Below are 19457 nucleotides of genomic sequence, written 5' to 3' on the forward strand. Positions count from 1 at the left end.
GCTAGCATGTGATAGAACTAAATCTCACACCTGAGCTTTAGAGTCTTGTGTGCACTGCTTTCACCAGCATGATTTGTCAATGTGTCTTTGCTTTGTACTTCATCCTAGAATAGGCTATTTATTTTTTTCCTTAGTAATAGCTTGTATTTGGAGGTTCCCAGAATTCATTGTCAGTTAAATCATAGATAAGACTAGCCATAAACCTTTGTCAGTGTTTCCATCTATAAATCTATGTTTCAACTTCATATACAGTGCCTGGCACATCTTGTGGGCTCAGTAAATGGTTGAATAAAATAAAACATGTTTCTTCTACATGGATATAAAAATATGTTCCTAACATTCTTTCAGTTTGAACTGGTAGTTTCTTTTTGTCTTTGATACCACAGCCTTCCCCCAAAACCCCCACCTCACAAAGAGAAGCTTTCAAAATTATTTCACTGAGTGATAACTAATTTCAAACCATATTAGACTCTCTCTCTATCCTGAGCCATCATTTCCAGCCTATCTCCCACATACTATGTCCATTGTATATAAAGGGAGGAACATGGATTTGGGAGTCAGTTTTACCAAGGTTTGAATCCTTGCTCTGCCGTGTTCTTGTACAAGTTCCTTAATTTCTCTGAACCTCAGTTTCCTCATCTTTTAAAATGGGAAAGAGTACCTATCTTACAGGGTTATGGTGAGAATTAAATGAACTAACTTGTGTAAAAGTCCTAGCATGGTGCCAGGCTCTTAGTAAGTACACCGTAAATAACAGGTATTATGCATTCCTTTTCTGTCCCTCCATGGCTCTTGACTGCTTTGGCTCTTGGCATATTATATTTTCTTTTGCCAGCGTCCTTCAACAAGACCATAAACTCCTCGAGGGCAGGGACCATGCCATATATATTTTTTTAGCTCTAGTGCTTGGAACAAACATGGTTGGGACTCACTAAATGTTTTCCAAATGCATTTAGAAACCCATCTAGAGCCTTTTTTCCCTTCATGATCCTATTGCCTGGACAGCCTTGATAAAGATGAGGGTCGCTGGATATGTTGCTCAACTCTAGAGTTGAACTAGAGGATGGATGGGAGGAGAGATGGATGGCGAATCAGGTCAGGAAGCACAGGGAGCCCTCACTCTGCAGGGATGAGCTTGGTGGGGAGGGGAATGGTGTGCAGGATCCAGGGTAGGTTCAATGCCTTGGCTTTGGGGATAGGGTAGAAAAGTCAATTTATTGATGTGTCATGATTCACCATTCCCAGACATATTAATCACAGAGCACGTAGGTAATTAAGAGTTTCCTTTCCAGAAATTGGAAGTAGGAATAAAAGTCACTATGACAGTACAAAACCATTGTACATTTTTTTTGGTGTTTTCCCCTTCAATATTTCAATAAACATGATTTCTTCTGGTATGTATTTAATTTTTCTTCCCTTTATTATTATAATTGCAGCCATCATAAAACCATAACCTTGTGTTTCTAAAGAAAGCACTTTTTGAAATACAAAATTCTCTCATAAATTTGGAGGTATATTTGTGACTTCAGTGCTTTAGTTGTAGGCACAACTTGCATATGTTTATTGCTGATGTGCAGCCATTGTCCTTGGATTGATTTCATTTCAAAATCAGTCTTGCAGAAGATCACCATGGAGAGTAAGACTGTAGAGAAGACTATTTGTAGTTCTTGCCTTGGCATAGACTATACAATGCCTTGACCTTAGAGTGCCACTGGGTTCAACAATTCTACCTATGAAGGATTGAATTGTGACCCCTCCAAAAGATATATTAAAGTTGTTACCCCTGCTGTCTGTGTATGTGACCTTATTTGGAAATAGGGTCTTTGTAGAGGTAATTAATTTAAGATGAGGTCTTACTGAATTAGAGTGAGCCCTAACCTAATATGACTGGTGTCCTTATAAGAAGAGGAGAAGAGAAAAAGACACAGAAGGCAGATGGCCGTGTGAAGACTGAAGCAGAGATTGGAGCTATGCCATCACAAGCCAAGGACACCTGAGGCTACCAGAAAGAAGCTCAAAAAGGGAAAGAAGTATCCTCTAGAAGTTCAGAAGGGAGCATGGCCTTCTCAACACCTTGATTTCCAACTTCTGGCCTCAAACTGTGAGACAGTAGCTTTCTGTTGTTTAAAGCCACCTGTTTGTGGTCTTTTGTTACAACAACTCCAGGAAATGAATATAGCACTCTGGTATTTTCTCCTCTAACATTCTTACATTTAAGGAGCCAAGTCTAAGATTTCCAAAACTTGATGTTTGTTAACTTTGGGTAGGTTATAACTGGTTTGCTAAAATCTCTGTAAATGAAGTATCTTGGCTTTTTTTTAAAAAGATTTATTTATTTATTTTTCTCCCCTTACCTCCCCCCTCCTGCCAGTTGTCTGCTCTCTGTGTCCACTCGCTGTGCGTTCTTCTGTGACCACCTCTGTCCTTATCAGCGGCACCAGGAATCTGTGTTTCTTTTTGTTGCATCATCTTGTTGTGTCAGCTCTCCTTGTGTGCGGCGCCATTCTTGGGCAGGCTGCACTTTCTTTTGTGCTGGGTGGCTCTCCTTACGGGGTGCACTCCTTGCGCTTGGGGCTCCCCTACACAGGGGACACCCCTGCGTGGCACGGCACTCCTTGAATGCATCAGCACTGCACATGGGCCAGCTCCACATGGGTCAAGGAGGCCCGGGGTTTGAACCGTGGACCTTCCATGTGGTAGGTGGACGCCCTATCCATTGGGCCAAGTCCGCTTCCCTGGCTTTTTTTTTTTTAATCTATTTTTTATTGAAGTATATCATTCATACATGAACATACATCCATTAAGTATATAATAAAAATTTGTGAACTTACAAAATAAATATGCATAACATCATCCAGGGGTCCATATATCACCCTTCCACCAACACCTTGCATTGTTGTGAAACATTTGTGACAAACTATGCAAGAGCATTGTCAAAATATTACTAATAACTATAGTCCATATCTTATATTTGGTGTATTTTTCCGCAACCCACCCTATTATTTTTTAAAAATATGTATTTATTACTGAGGTTGTAAACTGACAGAATCATCATGGACCTGTAGAATTCCCATGCAACACCCCTTCACCAACACACCACATCATGGTAGAATATTTGTTACGGATTATGAGATAATATCATCAGACTGTTACCACCAACCATGGTCTATAGCATACATTTGGCACACTTTTTCCATACTCCCCCTTATCAACACAGTACATCTTTGGCAGTGATGCAAGAATATTACAGTATTGCTGTTAACCACAGTCCATAGCTCACACCTATTTTATTTTTCCCACGCTTCTTCACATTCCCATCACCCTGCAATAGTGATGTACATCCGCTCTAGCTCACAGGACACTCTTGCATCTGTACCATCAACCACAATTCTCATCCAACTCTGGTTCATTGTGTTATTCAGTCCCTAGATATTCTCTAGCTTTCTTTCAATTGACATTTATATCCATAGTCTATTCTTTTCAGCCACAGTCCCATTTATAAACCAGCTACTACTCACTATAATGTGTTACCATCAACTCTATTTCCATACTTTTACAATGAAGTTAACAAAAACTTATATTAAGCATCAGTAGTTCTTCTCAACTCTCTTCTTACCTCCTAGTTACCTGTACTCTAGGTTTAACTCCATGCATTTATTCTTTATATTTAGTTCATATTAATGAGACCATGCAGTATTTGTTCTTTGGTGTCTGGCTTACCTCACTTAGCATAATGTCTTCAAGATTCATCCATGTTATCACATGTGTCCCAATTACATTTCTTCTTATTGCAGCATAGTATTCCATTGTATGTAAATACCACATTTTGTTTATCCATTCATTGGTCGATGGACACTGGGATTGTTTCCATCTTTTGGCAATAGTGAATAATGCCACTATGAACATCAGTGTGTTGATGTGTGTCCCTGTCATGGTTTTTAGTTCTTCTGGATATATTCCTGGTAGAGGGATTGCTGGATCATATGGCAGTTCTATATTTAGCTTCCTGAGGAACTGCCCAACTGTCTTCCACAGAGGCTGCACCATTTTATAATCCCACCAACAGTGAAGGAGTGTTCCTATTTCTCCACATCCTCTCCAGCACTTACTGTTTTCTGTTTTTTAAATCCTGGCCATTTTATGTGGTGTGAGATGATAACTCATTGTAAGTTCGACTTGCATTTCCCTAATAGCTGGTGATATGGAACCTTTTTCATGTACTTTTTGGTCATTTTTATTTCTTCTATGGAGAAATGGCTATTTAAATCTTTTGCCCAGTTTTTAATTGGATTGCTTGCTCTTTTATTGTTGAGTTGTATGATCTCTTTATAAAGAATGGAAATCAAGCCCTTATTGGATATGTGCCTTTTTTGCCTTCTTGACATAGTCCTTTGAATCACAAAAATGTTTAATTTTGAGGAGGTTCCATTTATCTATGTTTTCTTTAGTTGCTTGTGCTTTCATTGTAAGGTTTCAGAATGTACCAACCACCACCAGGTCTTGAAGATATTTTTCTACATTTTCTTCTAGGAGCTTTATGGTTCTAACCCTTACGTTTTGTCTTTGATCTATTTTAAGTTAGTTTTTGTGTAAGGTGTGAAATAGGGGTCCTCTTTCTTTCTTTTGGTTATGGATATCCAGTTCTCTCAGCACCATTTGTTGAATGGACTGTTCTGTCTAAGTTGGGTGGCTTTGACAGGCTTGTCAAAAATCACGTGACCATAGAATTGAGGGTCTGTTTCTGAACCATCACTTTGGTTCCATTGGTCTTTGTGTCTATCTTTATGCTAAAACCATGCTGTTTTTACCACTATAGATAGGTAATGAAGCAGGCTAGATAAGGAATCAATGGACCAATCTGGAACCTGGCAAAAAGTCCATGTGGACATCAATACCCCCAAGATGGATGCTGGAAGACCCTTGCAAGATTCTCACATTCAGAAGGAGATTTCCTCCGGAAGCCAGGAGAGACCCTGGATATTCCCAGGACCTTATCATTGGGCCCTACCTGGGGATTGATGGGTGGGGTAATCAATCAAAACAGCAAACAACTGGAACTCCTCCACTACCATTAGCAAAGGGGTGGAATAATTAATGGTTTAAAAAGCAAGTACTAAGGCCTTTTGATCTCTCTTTTCTTCACCCTGTCCTGCTGACTGTTCATGCCTTATTCTGACCCTACCTGGATCAATACACAAGTAAATCTGGGGATTTATAGTCTGTCATGGAGAACTGTATTCTGTGAATCAGCCCTCTTTATCACTCTTCAGCCCCTTCCTCTCTACTTGGGACCCATAATCTGTTATTTTCTCCCATTTCTTTCCCTCCATTCCTTAGTGAATTACTGGCCTAATCAATGTGGCTTGCTCCTGAAATTCATTTCTTGCAGTTTAGTCAAGAACCTAGACAAAATCTGGTAATAGTAATATGATTTAAAGTCCGGAGGTGAGAGTCCTCCAACTTTTTTCCTTTTTAAGATGTTTCTGGCTATTTGGGGCCCTTTACCCTTCCAAATAAATTTGGTAATTGTGTTTTCCATTTGTTTAAAAAATGTCAGTGAAATTTTTATTGGGATTGCATTGAATCTATATATCAATTTGAACAGAATTGACATCTTAATGATATTTAATTTTCCAATCCATGAGCATGGAATGTTCTTCCAATTATTTAGGTCTTTAAATTTCTTTTAGCAATTATTGTAGTTTTCTGAATACAAGTGCTTCACATCTTTGGTTAAGTTTTCTTCTAAGTATTTGGTTCTTTCAATTGTTATTGTACATGGAATTTTTCCCTGATTTCTTCCTCAGATTGCTCATTACAGTTGTATAGAAACACCACTGATTTTTGTGTATTGATCTTGTTTCCTGACACTGTACTGAAATTGTTTGTTAGCTCTAGCAGCTTTGTGGTAGATGTGCCTTGGCTTTTTATATATGAGTGTCAGTGTATGTGTAAGAATTAAAACTGGTTATCATAACACCTGCCACCTTATTTCTGAAGACATGGAAGACAAATAGAATCTTACAAAGAAAATGTATTTCAAACACCTAAAAATAACACTAATTACAGTGGTTGTTGATAGAACCTGCCTCTCCCCTGTTTATAACTAATTATCACATGGCACAATAGCAATTATTGTATTTATCCTAAAATGTCAAATTAACTTAATTTTACATTTCGTTTGATTACATCAGTAAAAATTCAGTATGATCAGCTTTCATTGTTTGTAGCATGGACATTCACAGAAAAGCAAAAGGAACATTGCTTAAATTTGAAAGAAGTTAGAATTCTTTTTAATATTCCATGATGTTTACCTATTGAGAAATAGGAGAGCAGGACCTTGCAAGAGACTATCTAATGGACCACACCTGCCATCTGCTTCTGTAATTCCCTTGCAAAAAACTATCTAATTGAAAACTCTTGCTTTTTGCTTCTGTAACCCCACTCATATATTACAGTAGAAAATTTGCCTCCCAGCGCAGCAATGCATTAGCCAATAAGTGAGAGCCATGCTAATTCTACATAAAACCCTATGTAAACCTGTAAAAACTGTAAGACAGGGCTCAGAATTCAGAGATTGATTCTCCTCAGGGCCCATGTGTAATCAAATTGTTCCTCCACCTCTCTGAGTGCTGTTTGGGTTTATCTGCCGCTCATCTGGGTTTGCTGCAACATCTCTTTTAACAGATTAATGCCACTATCCATGAATTGCTGGCTTCTTTTTTTTCTAAGTTTTTTTCAATGTTTTATTATGAAAATTTTTGAACATGTAGAAAAATTGAAAGAATTTTATAGTGAATACACATTTATCCACCACCTAGATTCTACTACATGTATTTTATTGTATTTTATCACATATTTACCATTTGATCATCCTTGTATTCATCTATCCATCAATCCATAATATTCAAGTGTTTTTATATTTGAAGAGATTTGGAATATATTTTCTGTGTTCATTTTTGGTCAAATTTATTTTTCCTTTATGTAGAATCAAATAATTCTTAGTGTGTAGTTGATCTGTAATGTTCTGGAAAACATTTGGATTTCACATATAAATAAGGCTCTTTGTCTTTCTTATCTCTAGCTCCAAAAGATGAGTGGTGGATATTCAGAAAACAACAATTTCCTGAACAATAACAACCAAATGGTACTGGACATGATCCTTTATCCACTGATCGGAATCCCTCAGACCATCAACTGGGAATCTGTGGCAAGGCTAATGCCTGGATTAACACCCAAAGAGGTAAATAACAGTCACCCTGATATTACCTGAAAAAAAATCAAGAAAAATGATTAAAGAAACAACTAAGAGAGAGAAAAATATTTCTTTTACATATTCATATATAAACATTCATATTTGTACATACCTATACGATTTGACTAGCTGTAAATGATAGGTTTTACACACACATACACATTATGTAATTTATAGATTAACCTACTTGTTTGTTTTAAATTCAACTTCATCTTATATATGTATAACTGAAAATGCACTTATAATTTAAGCAGTAGAAGAATTCCTGTCTTGCCATTTTTCTGTCCTTAACTCTTGTGAAATCTGAAATTTCACCAGGATATCACTTGCATTCAGTTGCATCTCTCCTGTACCAAGTCCCTTCCCTACCTTTGTCCTTTTTTTATTAACTTTGAACAATTAAAATAATATTTCTTGGTACCCATTTAATTGTAAAAGCAAATGGGCACTGAAACATTCTGTCATCCAGATGTTCTAAATGATTTTATTAATCTTATTGTAGAATCAAAACTTTTTTTAAAGATTTATTTATTTCTTTCTCCCTGTCCCCACTCATTATTTGCACTTGCTCTCTGCTCTTTGTATCCATTCACTGTGTGTTTTCTGTGTCTGCTCGTGTTCTCATTATGAGGCACTGGGAACTGAACCTGGGACCTCCCATGTGGGAGAGAAGTGCTTAATCACTTGAATCATCTCTGCTCCCTGTTTCTTGTGTCTCTCATTGTGTTTCCTCTTTGTGCCTCTTTGTTGTGTCATCTTGTTGCATCAGTTTGCCATGCCAACCCTTGATCTAAACAATTTTTTCTCTGTTTCAGCCTCTAAAGTTATTAAAGACAATCTGTTGTGCAAAAATAAAAAAATTTGTGTTAAAATCTTGGGATCTTTTACTTTGATGTTTGCCTTTGTTGTCATGTTTAGAAAATCCTTCTAATCTCAAGCTGATGTATATAACACATATTAACTTATATTTTCCTGATTACTTTTATTTTTTGCATTTAAATCAAGAATTTATTTTGTCACTTTTTTCCTAATGACTAATTACCCAACATTAATTAAATATTTAATTTTTTGTTACTGATTTCAGGCTCTACCTTTAGATCTATTTCTTATTCTTCTTGCCCAGTAAAAGTAAAAGAATAAAAAAATCAGGGAAAATTTTATCTTTATTCAATTCTATTGACAGTTTCATACTGACTTACTTATTTCAATAGTTGTATTGAATTGAACCCTTTGTTTTTTTTTTCATTTGTTTCTTGGCTGTTCTCATATTTAATTTCCTGGATTACATACATTTTTTCCATTTCAAAGATACCCTGTTGATATTTTGATATGGAGAAAGACAGAATTATTTAAATTTTTAAAGATAAATCATTAATGTAACTGAAACAATGTATCTCATTTCTCCAAAGTGGCCATACCATTTTACATTCTTACCAGCAGTGAATGAAAGTTCCAATTTCTCCACATGTTTCTCAGCACTTGTTATCTGTCATTTTTATTGTAGCCATTCTGGTGAGTGGAAGTGACATCTCATTGTGGTTTTAATTTCTATTTCCCTGATAGACAATAATGTTGAGCATCTTTTCATGTGCTTATTTGAAATGGAAAAATATCTGTTCAGACCCTTTGCTCATTTAAAATAATTAACAGACCTTACTTTTTAGAGAAGTTTTAGGTTTACAGAAAAATTGAGCAGAAATTAAAATTCCCATATACCTGCCACACACACACACACAATTTCCCGTTATTAACATCTTGCATTAGTGTGGTACATTTGATGAACCAATATTGATATATTATTAACTAAAGTCCATAGTTTGTTAGGTGTCGCTCTTTGCGTTGAACCCTTTATGAGGTTTGACAAATGCACAATGCCATGTATCCACCATTACAGTGTCATGCAAAATGGTTTCACTGCCCTAAAAATCCCGTCCTCCACCAGTTCATTCCTACCTCTCCTCCCCCAAACCCCTAGTAACCTCTGATCTTTTTGATGTCTCTCTAGTTTTGTTTTTTCCAGGCTGTTTATATAGTTGGATATATACAGTATGTAGCCTTTTCAGAATGGCTTCTTTCACTTAGTAATCTGGATTTCAGATTCTTCCATGTCTTTTTGTGGCTTTATAGGTCATTTCCTTTTATCATTGAATAATATTCCATTGAAGGGTGGACCACAGTTTATCTAGTTACCTATTGAGGGGCATACTTGTCGCTTCCAATTTTAATATTTCTGAGTAAAGTTGTTATTAACAGTTATATGCAGGTTTTTCTGTGGACATAAGTTTTCAGTGCATTTGGGTAAATACCTAGGAGCATGATTACTAGATCACGTGGTAAGACTGTGTAACTTTGCAAGAAACTGCCAACTGTCTTCCAAAGTAGCTGTACCATTTTGTATTCCCATCAACAGTCCATGAGAGTTCTTGTTGGGTGTTAATCATTGTTTTGGATTTTAGCCAGTCTAATAGATATATAGTCGTATCCCCTTTTTTAAAAATTTGCAATACCTAGTGACATGTTGAGTATCTTTTCATATGCATATTTGCCATCTGCATATCTCTTCCTTGGTGAGGTATCTGTTGAGATTTTTTTTTTTGCCCAATTTTAACTTGAGTTGTTTATTTTTTTATTGTTGAGTTTTAAGAGTGCTTTGTAGTTTTTGGATACAAATCCTTTATCAGGTATGTGGATATATCTTTAAACATGAGAAAATTTCTAACAATAATTAAAAGTATTTACATTTAATATGTTTATTTTTTAGGCAATCATTAATTCCACATATTCATAAATTCCCTTTATTATTTATTAAAATGGCTCTAAATCCAAAATATAACTAATCTGTTGACTCAGAAGTAGTTTTAGATTTCTACCTATTTCATTTATAGTTTTTTGAGTTACCTTCCTTAAAGAAGATATATCTACATTAAGTTTCCAATATAGCTATAAACTTTACCCAAAAGATGTTAAAAAGAAACCAATATTTTAAAAGCCTATCTGCCACTTTCTCTGTGTTGCAAGGAGTATTCATTTTGTAGGAAAAATGGATTCAGTAAACCATTTATATTCTTCATCCTGTATATGTATGTGTGAACCTCTACATTTTTCTAATTATGCTATAGCATTTTTTCCTTTCTTTACCCAGAATGTCATTACTACCTCTTTTAGTCCTCATACAAAAAGGGGTTTCTTTCATCATTTTAAGTATTTTAATTTAGTTTTTTTTAATACTTTTTGGTTAAAAAATTTTTTTATTAGAGAAGTTGTAGGCTTATAGACAATAGTGCATAAAATATAGGATTCCCATATACCACCGTATTATTAACACCTTGCATTAGTATGGTACATTTTTTACAATTGATGAAGCACATTTTTATAGTTGTACTATTATCTGTAGTCCATGTCTTAACTTAGGGTTCACTCTTCGTGTTGTGCAGTTCCATGGATTTTTTAAAAGAAGTTTTATTCTATTACCGTATGTACAACCTAACGTTTCCCCTTTTAAACACTTTGAGATATGTATTTCAGTTGTTGTTAATTATGTTCACAATATTGTGACCATTTATTACCAAAATGTTTTCATTATTCCAGATAAAAATCCTATACATTTTAAGCCTGAGCTTCACATTCCCTATCCCCACTCCACCTCTTGGTAACCTATATTCTATATTCTGATTCTTTGAGTTTGCTTATTCTAATTGCTCCAAACAAGTGAGATCGTACAATATTTGTCCTTTTGTGCCTGACTTTTTTCATTCAGCATGATGTCGTCAAGGTTCACCATGTTGTTGGATGTATTAGGATTTCATTCCTTTTTACGACTGAGTAACATTTCATTGTGTGTACATACCACCTTTTGTTTATGCATTCATTGATTGTTGACACAGGTTGCTTCCATATTTTGGCATTTGGGAATAATGTTACTATGAACATCAGTGTGAAAATAGCTGTTTGAATCTCTGCTTTCAGTTCTTTTGGGTATATACCTAGTAGGGATTTCCAGGTTGTATGATAATGCAGTTCTGAGGAACTGCCAAAGTGTCTTCCACAGTGACTATACATCTTGTATTCCCATGAGCAATGAATGAATGTTCCTATTTCTCCACATCCTCTCCAATACTTGTACATTTTGCAGTTTTAAAATATCAGCCATTTGAATGCGTGTGAAATGGTATCTCTTTTTACTTTTTTTCCCAAAGATTTAATTTATTTCTGCCTGCCCCCCTTCATTGTTTGCGCTCGCTGTCTGCTTTGTATCCATTCGTTTTGTGCTCTCCGTGCCTGCTTGTGCTCTCTTTAGGAGGCACTGGGAACCAAACCTGGGACCTCCCATGTGGGAGAGAGGCGCTCAATTGCTTGAGCCACCACTACTCCCTGCTTCGTTGTGTCTCATTGTGTTTTCTCTTTGTGTCTCCTCTTTACATCATCTTGTTGCATCATCTTGTTGTGTCAGGTTGCCATGCCAGCCTGTCGTGCCATCTCATTGTGTCAGCTTTTTGTTTTGCTTATCTTCTCTAGGAGGCACTGGGAACCAAACCCAGGACCTCCCATGTGGTAGGTGGGCGCCCAAATACTTGAGCCACATCCACTTTCCAAATGGTATCTCATTGTGATTTTGATTTGCATTTCCCTAATAGCTAAAGATGCTGAGCATCTTTTCATATGTTTTTTGGCTGTTTGTATATCTTCTTTCTGAGAAATGTCTAGTCAAGTCTTTTGCCCATTTTTTAATTGGGTTGTCTTTTTGTTGCGGAGTTGAGGGATTTCTTGATATATTCTGGATATTAATCCTTAATCGGATATGTGGTTTCCAAATAGTTTCTCCCCATGTGTAGGTTGTCATTTTACTTTCATGATAAAGTCCTTTGAGGAACAAAAGTTTTTCACTTTGATGAGGTTTCATTTATTTTTTCTTTTGTTGCTTGTGTTTTGGGTATAAAGTCCTAAAACAAGATCCTAAAGATGTTTCCCTACATTTTATTCTAGGATTTTGATAGTTCTGGCTCCTTTATTTGAGTATTTGATCCATTTTGAGTTGATTTTTGTATATGGTGTTTTGTGACCTAAGAAATGGTCTTTCTTATAGAATGATCTATGTGCCCTCCAGAAGAATGTGTATTCTATTGTTGCTGAATGAAATTTTCTGTTTATGTCTGTTAGGTCTTGTTGGTTTAGAATATTGTTCAAGTCTTATATTCCTTATTGATCCTCTGTCTAACTGTTCTAGCCATTATTGAAAGTGGTGTATTAAAGTACCCTACTATTCACGTAGAACTGTCCATTTCTCCCTTCAAATCTCAGTATTTGCATCATATATTTTTGGGCTCTGCTCTTAGGTGCATATGTATTTATAATTGTTACATTTTCTTGTTGAAATGGCCCCTTTATCAGTATGTAGTTATAATCTTTGTCCCTCATAACTTTTTTTTTTTTTAAGGTACTGGGGGCTGGGGATTGAACCTGAGAGCTTGTATGTGGGAAGCTGGCACTCAACCACTGAGCTACATTGGCTTCCCTGAGTTGGCCTTTTTTTTGTTTTGTTTTGTTTTTTGTTTTTTAGGAGGCATCTGGAACCAAACCAGGGACCTCCTATGTGGGAAGTGGGCACTCAACTGCTTCAGCCACATCTGTGCCCAACTTTCATATTACCCCAGATGTCTTTTGGTTACTACTTGCATGGTATATGCAATACAAGTGCATATTTTCATCATTGGTTAAGTTTATTCCTATTTGAGTTTTATCTGTCATATTTTCTTTTCACCACTCTTTCAACACTTTCAGTTACTTTTATTGATATAATCTTCATTTCTAGACTCTCTTCCAGACCTCTCTCCTGTCTTTTCTTTTCAGGCTCTAGCACACCCTTTAGTATTTCCTGAAAATGTGGTCTCTTGCTTAGAAATTCTCTCAGTTTCTGTTTATCTGTGGATATTTTAATTTCGCCCTCATTTTTGAAAGACAGTCTTCTTGGATATAAGATTCTTGCCTGGAAGTTTTTCTCTTGTAGTATCTTAAATATATCAGACCACTGTCTTCTTGCCTCCATGGTTTCTGGTGAGAAATCAGCACTTAATCTTATTGGATATCCGTTATATGTTATGCATTGCTTTTCTCTTGCTGCTCTCAGAATTCTTTGTCTTTGGTCTCTGACATTCTGATGAGTAAGTATGTGTCTTGGAGTTGGTCTATTTGGATTTTTTTGGATGGAAGTGTGTTGTGCTTCTTTTTTTAAAAAATTAATTAATTAATTAATTAATTTTAAAAATTGATTTTGTAAAAATATTACATTAAAAAAAATATATGAGGTCCCATTCAACCCCACCACCCCCACCCCACCACTCCCCACCCATCAACATTCACTCCCATCATCATGACACATCCATTGCATTTGGTAAGTACATCTCTGGGCATCTCTGCACCTCATGGTCAGTGGTCCACATCACGGCCCATACTCTCCCCCATTCCATCCAGTGGGCCCTGGGAGGATTTACAATGTCCGGTGATTGCCCCTGAAGCACCGTCCAGGGCAACTCCAAGTCCCAAAGGCACCTCCACATCTCATCTCTTCCTGCCATTTCCCCATACCCATCAGCCACCATGTCCACTTTTCCCACTCCAATGCCACCTTTTCTCTGTGGACCTTGGATTGTGTGTTGTGCTTCTTGGACAGGGATATATCTATGTCCTTCAATAGGGTTGGGAAATTTTCTACCATTATGTCTTTAAATATTCCTTCTGCCTCTTTTCCCTTCTCTTCTCCTTCTGGGACACCCATAATATGTATGTTTCCACGCCTTTTGCTGTCATTTAGTTCCCTGAGACCTTGTTCAATTTTTTCCATTCTTTATCTGTTCTTTTTTATGTTCACTTTCAGAGGCCATTTCTTCAAGCTCACCAATCCTTTCTTCTGCCTCCTCAAATCTGCTATTATAGGATTCTAATGTTTTTTTAATTTCATTGATTGCACCTCTTATTCCCATAAGATCTGCTATTTTTCTATGTATGCTTTCACATTCTTCTTTGTGCTCATCCAATATATACTTAATATCCTTAATCTCTTTAGCCATCTCATTGAATTTATTAAGGAGATTTGTGTAAACATCTATAATTAGTTGTCCCAGCTCCTTTATGTCATCTGGAGGCTTATCTTGTTCCTTTAACTGGGCCATCGCTTCCTGTTTCTTGGTGTGGATTGTAATTTTTTTAGTGTCTTGGCATCTGGCTTACTAGAGTATTTATTCTGGGTGCGGTTTTTCTCTTTAGTTTAGGGCTTCTTGCCCTTTCTCTCTTGCTGGTTAAGCAGTGGGAGCCAAGCATGTAGTTGGTGCTATAAGCTGTGGAGGCTCAAGCTTCCCTCATTGCACCAGGGACCAATGAAGCTTCTTCCAACTTTCTCCTTTGCCAGGGGTAGGGACAGAGTCACAGCTATGTGAAATAATCCATGTGAAGGCCTAGATTGTAGTTGCCCAGAGAGACAACTACATGGGGTGAAGCTTCACATCCCTTTCTCCCCTACCTGGGGTGGGGATGGAGCTGCAGGTATGGGCAGCAATCTATGCAGTGTGGGCCCAAGATGACCACAGTTGCCCTGGTAGACTTCTGATTTTCAGTCTATGCCAGCCGTAGTTCCCTGCAATTACCTATACAGGCTGATGCAGGGCTCCTCAGCCTCCTCCCCACCAGAGGCGGGGCTGAAGCCTAGGCTAGGACTGCAGGCCGATCTGCGTGAAGAAACTGGTTCCTGCCGACACTGAGCGTTTCAGTCAGCCTGGCATCCCCTCAGGCTGGGGGCGGAGTCAGAATGGCAGCTACTGGCCTCTTTCTGACTTGGGCTGGTTCTGACCTCAGCTATTCCCAGGATTATCTCTTAGCCAAGTCTCCCATTCAGTAGCTGAAATTGGCAGCCAACCATCTCCTCCTCCCCTGTTTCTGGGAAATGGAGTTTCCAATTCCCGTCACAGAACAGCTTCTGGGGCGGCTTGTGCCGCCAGAGTATGATGATCACCGGCCTCCACGGCTTGGCCGGTAATTTCCCAGAGAGGTTGACGCAGGTCCCTGCAGCTTCTTCCCTGCTGGAGGTGGCTCTGGGGCCCAGGCTAGACCTGCAATATGATCTAGATGGGAAAAAGCCAGTTCCCACCAGCACTGGGATTTTCAGTCTGCCCCACTTCCCCTTGTGCCAGATGCGCAGTTAAGATGGCGGCTCCCAGCCTCTTTCTGACTTGAATAGGCTCAAACCTTAGCTGTTCTCAGGATCATATGTAGCCCACTGAATTTCCTCATCATAGCTGTAATTGGTACCCAACCATCTCTTCCTTCCCCATTTTGGAAAGTGGAGTTTTCAATTCCAGCTGCGGAACAGCTCCCGAGGCGACTTGTGCCTCCAGTGGAGGATGGGCACCGGCTTCCACGGAGTGGCATGCTCTGCTTACAAGTTTTCTCTGCAAATGGGCAGTCTTCTCCTTCCACTCCTTCAAGGGCGTTCCAGGATGCTCTTCTGGTCTCCTGGAGCCCCCAAACAGGTGCTTCAGCTAGTTCAGGAAGCTCTGGGTGTGTGCTAACTGCCCTGTAGCAGGAGCTGACTCTAGGAGCTCCTTACTCTGCCGCCATTTTGCTGGTTCTTGTTTGGTTCTTTTTTAAGAAGTTCTGTCTCTTCGTTGAGATTCTCATGTTCATTCGTTTGTTTTCCTTAACTCCTTTAGTTTCTTCACTTTATTTTCCTTCATCTACATGCACATATTGAAGATCCTTTTTTAAGTCTTTGTCTGTATGCCCATAGTCTTGTCTTCGTTGATGTTTCCTTTTTTTTTTTAAAGATTTATTTATTTCTCTTCCCTTCCCCCTCTCCCCGCCCCAGTTGTCTGTTGTCTGTGTCTATTTGCTGTGTCGTCTTCTTTGTCTGCTTCTGTTGTCAGCAGCACGGGAATCTGTGTCTCTTTTTGTTGCGTCATCTTGTTGTGTCAGCTCTCTGTGTGGGTGGTGCCATTCTTAGGCAGGCTGCACTTTCTTTTGCGCTGGACGACTCTCCTTATGGGGCGCACTCCTTGCGTGTGGGCTACCCTACTTGGGGGACACCTTTGTGTGACACAGCACTACTTGAGCGCATCAGCACTGCACATGGGCCAGCTCCACACGGGACCTCCCATGTGGTAGACAGACGCCCTAACCACTGGGCCAAGTCCGCTTTCCCGTTGATGTTTGCTTGATTATAATCCTCTTCCTTTGGATGGGTTGTCATTTCCTGTTTCTCTCTTTGTCTTGTAATCTTTTGTTGCACACTGTACATTTTAATATTTTAAAATGTTAACAGTGGGATTTATTCCCTGAGATGTAAATCTCTTGAGTTTGTAACCAGCTAGTAATATGACAGAAATTTTCTTGAGTGTCAGCCTTCCCATCAGGAAGGACCACCCAGGGAGAATGAAAAGTGTAGGACTCTCCCTGTCTTTTATGTCATATCCTGGTTTTACTTTTGGTAGTAGTTCCCTTTTATAGGAGTTTGCTCCCTCTACTTCCCAGGAGACTCACCTTCTCCCTCTTCTGGGTGTGTTGCTTTGTTTTTTACACTACTTTCATTGTCTTAAGTTGCTTTTGCCTGTAGGGCAAATCCTGGGACTTTCCCAAGTCATTGTTTCCTAGCCAGATCTAGGCCAGGGGCCCACAAAAGGAACACTGGCTGGCTCCAAACAATTCTAGGGCCCTGGACTCTAGAAGTTCCCCAGAGCTTTGCTTTCATAACCTTCCTAGCAAATGCAACCCTTAAATCTGTTCTCTGCAACTCTGAGGAAGCACAGTGTCTTTAAGTCTTCTCTGCCACCCCTGTCTGGACCTGATTGGGACAAAGGCTGCCCAGCAATTCAAAGTTGTTAATCAAAAGCTGTGATAGCCATTGGTTCCTGTCTACCCCAAGATCTTGGGGAAGTAGATTTTTATCTTTACCATAATTTACCAGCCTCTTCTTTTCCTTGATGCTGTACAGTGTTCTGATGAACTCCAGAGTTTCAAAATAGTTGATTCAGACCGTTCTTGCCTGTTCAGTAGTTGTTCTGGTGAAGATACTGATCCTGGAACTTCCTACTCTACCATATTCCCACAATCCTCACTCATTTTATTTTATTTTTATTTTATTTTGCTGTTATGTATATATTGTTGAAGTGAATCATTCATGCATGAACAAACATAAACAGTAAGTGTGTAATAAAGGTTGTGAACTTACAAAATAAACATGTATAATCATACAGGGGTCCCATACATCACTCCTCTGTTGCTAGCTTTTCTTTAGGTTCTTGACTATGTTACAAAAAAGAATTTAAGTACATGTCAGTTTAGTTAGGCCAGTAGTTTATTAAGAAAATGAGAGAAGAGAAAGAAAATAACAGATTATGGGTCCCAGATATATCTGTGGGCTGGTCCAGGCAGAGAGGAAAAAGGGCAAAGATAAAAGGCCAGAAAGGGTCAATTTAGTCTCTGTGCTGGCTTTTTAAACCATTCATTATTCCTCGCACTTGCTGATTTCCGGAAGAGGTCCCAGTTGTTTGTGGTTTTGTGGTTTTGCGGTTTTGATTGATTGCCCCACCTGTCAATCCCCTGGGGGGGGGGCAATGTTAAAGCCTCTTGGGAATATCCTGGGCTTTTCCTTGATTCAGGACTTCAAGAAAAATTCTCACGGGTTCTTCCAGCCACTTTTCTGGTGTGTGTGGGGGGAGACTTTCTCTCAGAGGATTTCCAGGTGGGACTCCATAGCCACATTTTTCACAGACATGGTTTTCTGCCAGGTCCCAGATTCTCCTTTTTATTTTCTAAACTAGCCTGTCTCACCCTCACCTACACCTTGCATTGTTGTGAAACACTTGTAACCAATTATGCAAGAGATTGTCAAAATATTACTACTAACTATAGTCCATACCTTACATTTGGTGTATTTTCTCCCCAACCCATTCTGTTATTTTTTAATATATATTTTTATTAGAGAGGTTGTGAATTTACAAAACAATCGTGCACATATTTAGAATTCCCATACAACACCCCTTCACCAACATACCACACACACACCCTGGTAGAATATTTATTACAGATTACAGGATAATATCATCAGGCTATTACCATCAATCTAGTCTATAGCATATGCCACTTATTCTGTTGCCAAATGCATGGCCCTGAAATGTTATTTTAACAAGCTTTGTGCTTATTTGCTATTACTGAAAACAAAACTCTCATAATTTTAATAAAGAGAGTCTAGTGTCACAAACCAGAAGCTATTTAGATTGCTTTCCATAGAAAGTTAGAATTTGGTCTTATTCCTGATGGAAACTCTGTTAATCTTAGAATAAATGCCAATTTTTAAACTGACTTATTAAAACTGTTAACATGTAGTATGTGCTGACCATAAGAAAATATGGTTGATGATGATTCTTTTCATTTTTCTACAAGAGCATAAATACATTATGCCTTTGGATTAAAGAGAATAAGAAAAATTCTACTCTGTATTATTGAAAGAATCAGGGGATTCTTTGTTTTGAAGTATGTGTTAATTTGCTAAATGCTACCCAAACAGAATAATGTTCATTTACAAATGATTATTAAGAAGTATATCCAAATAGAAAGCAGGAAAGTGTCTTCTAATTTTTTCTTTAAAATGCCCACCATGGGGAGCAGATGGGGCTCAGTGATTGAGTGCCTGCTTCGCATGTATGAGGTCCCAGGTTCAATCCCAGGTGCCTCCTTAAAAGAAACAAAAAAGGGGAGCAAATGTGGCTCAAGCGGTTAAGCACCTGCTTCCCACATGGGAGGTCCCAGGTTTGGTTCCTGGTGCCTCCTAAAACCAAAACAAACAAATGAAAAAACCAAGTCAGGGGAGCCAGTGTGGCTCAGTGGTTGAGTGCTGGCTTCCTACAGATACACTCCTGGGTTCAATCCCTGGCCCCAGTACCTCAAAATAAAATAAAAATGAAAAAAATTCTTTTAAAAAGCCCAACAAAGACGTCCATTTCTTTTTTTATATACCATGATAGTGTGCAAAAAGGTTTGAAGAACTGAAAAGCAGTGGAACCTCACCTGTTGACAACCAGTATAATCCCATCATGGCTACTGGAGAGAGTCATGTTGAAACTTTAGCCACGTATATCAAATCCTCACTACTTGACACTCAGGGAGAATTTCAGGAGGCTTCAGTTGGTCAAGATGCAGTTTCCAAAACAGGTAAGGC

General features: G+C 38.3%; 1 protein-coding gene across 16 annotated transcripts in view; it reads left to right on the forward strand.

Moving 5' to 3' along the window:
• Nucleotides 1–19457, forward strand: part of SANBR (SANT and BTB domain regulator of CSR) — a 93725-nt gene that overhangs the window by 3865 nt on the left and 70403 nt on the right. For 13 of the 16 annotated variants that reach the window (XR_011646110.1, XM_058278616.2, XM_058278617.1 and 10 more), the window contains 2 exons: nt 7085–7243; nt 19264–19450. Coding sequence is in view for 12 of the 16 variants with exons in the window: in XM_058278616.2 (XP_058134599.1) it covers nt 7094–7243; nt 19264–19450 (337 nt within the window). In the remaining 4 variants the exon portion in view is untranslated. The remainder of the gene's footprint in view (nt 1–7084; nt 7244–19263; nt 19451–19457) is intronic. The other 3 variants (XM_071208854.1, XM_071208853.1, XM_071208855.1) reach the window with 1 other exon arrangement.

The sequence above is a fragment of the Dasypus novemcinctus genome, chromosome 17 (assembly GCF_030445035.2).
Source record: "Dasypus novemcinctus isolate mDasNov1 chromosome 17, mDasNov1.1.hap2, whole genome shotgun sequence".
NCBI classification, from domain to species: domain Eukaryota; kingdom Metazoa; phylum Chordata; class Mammalia; order Cingulata; family Dasypodidae; genus Dasypus; species Dasypus novemcinctus.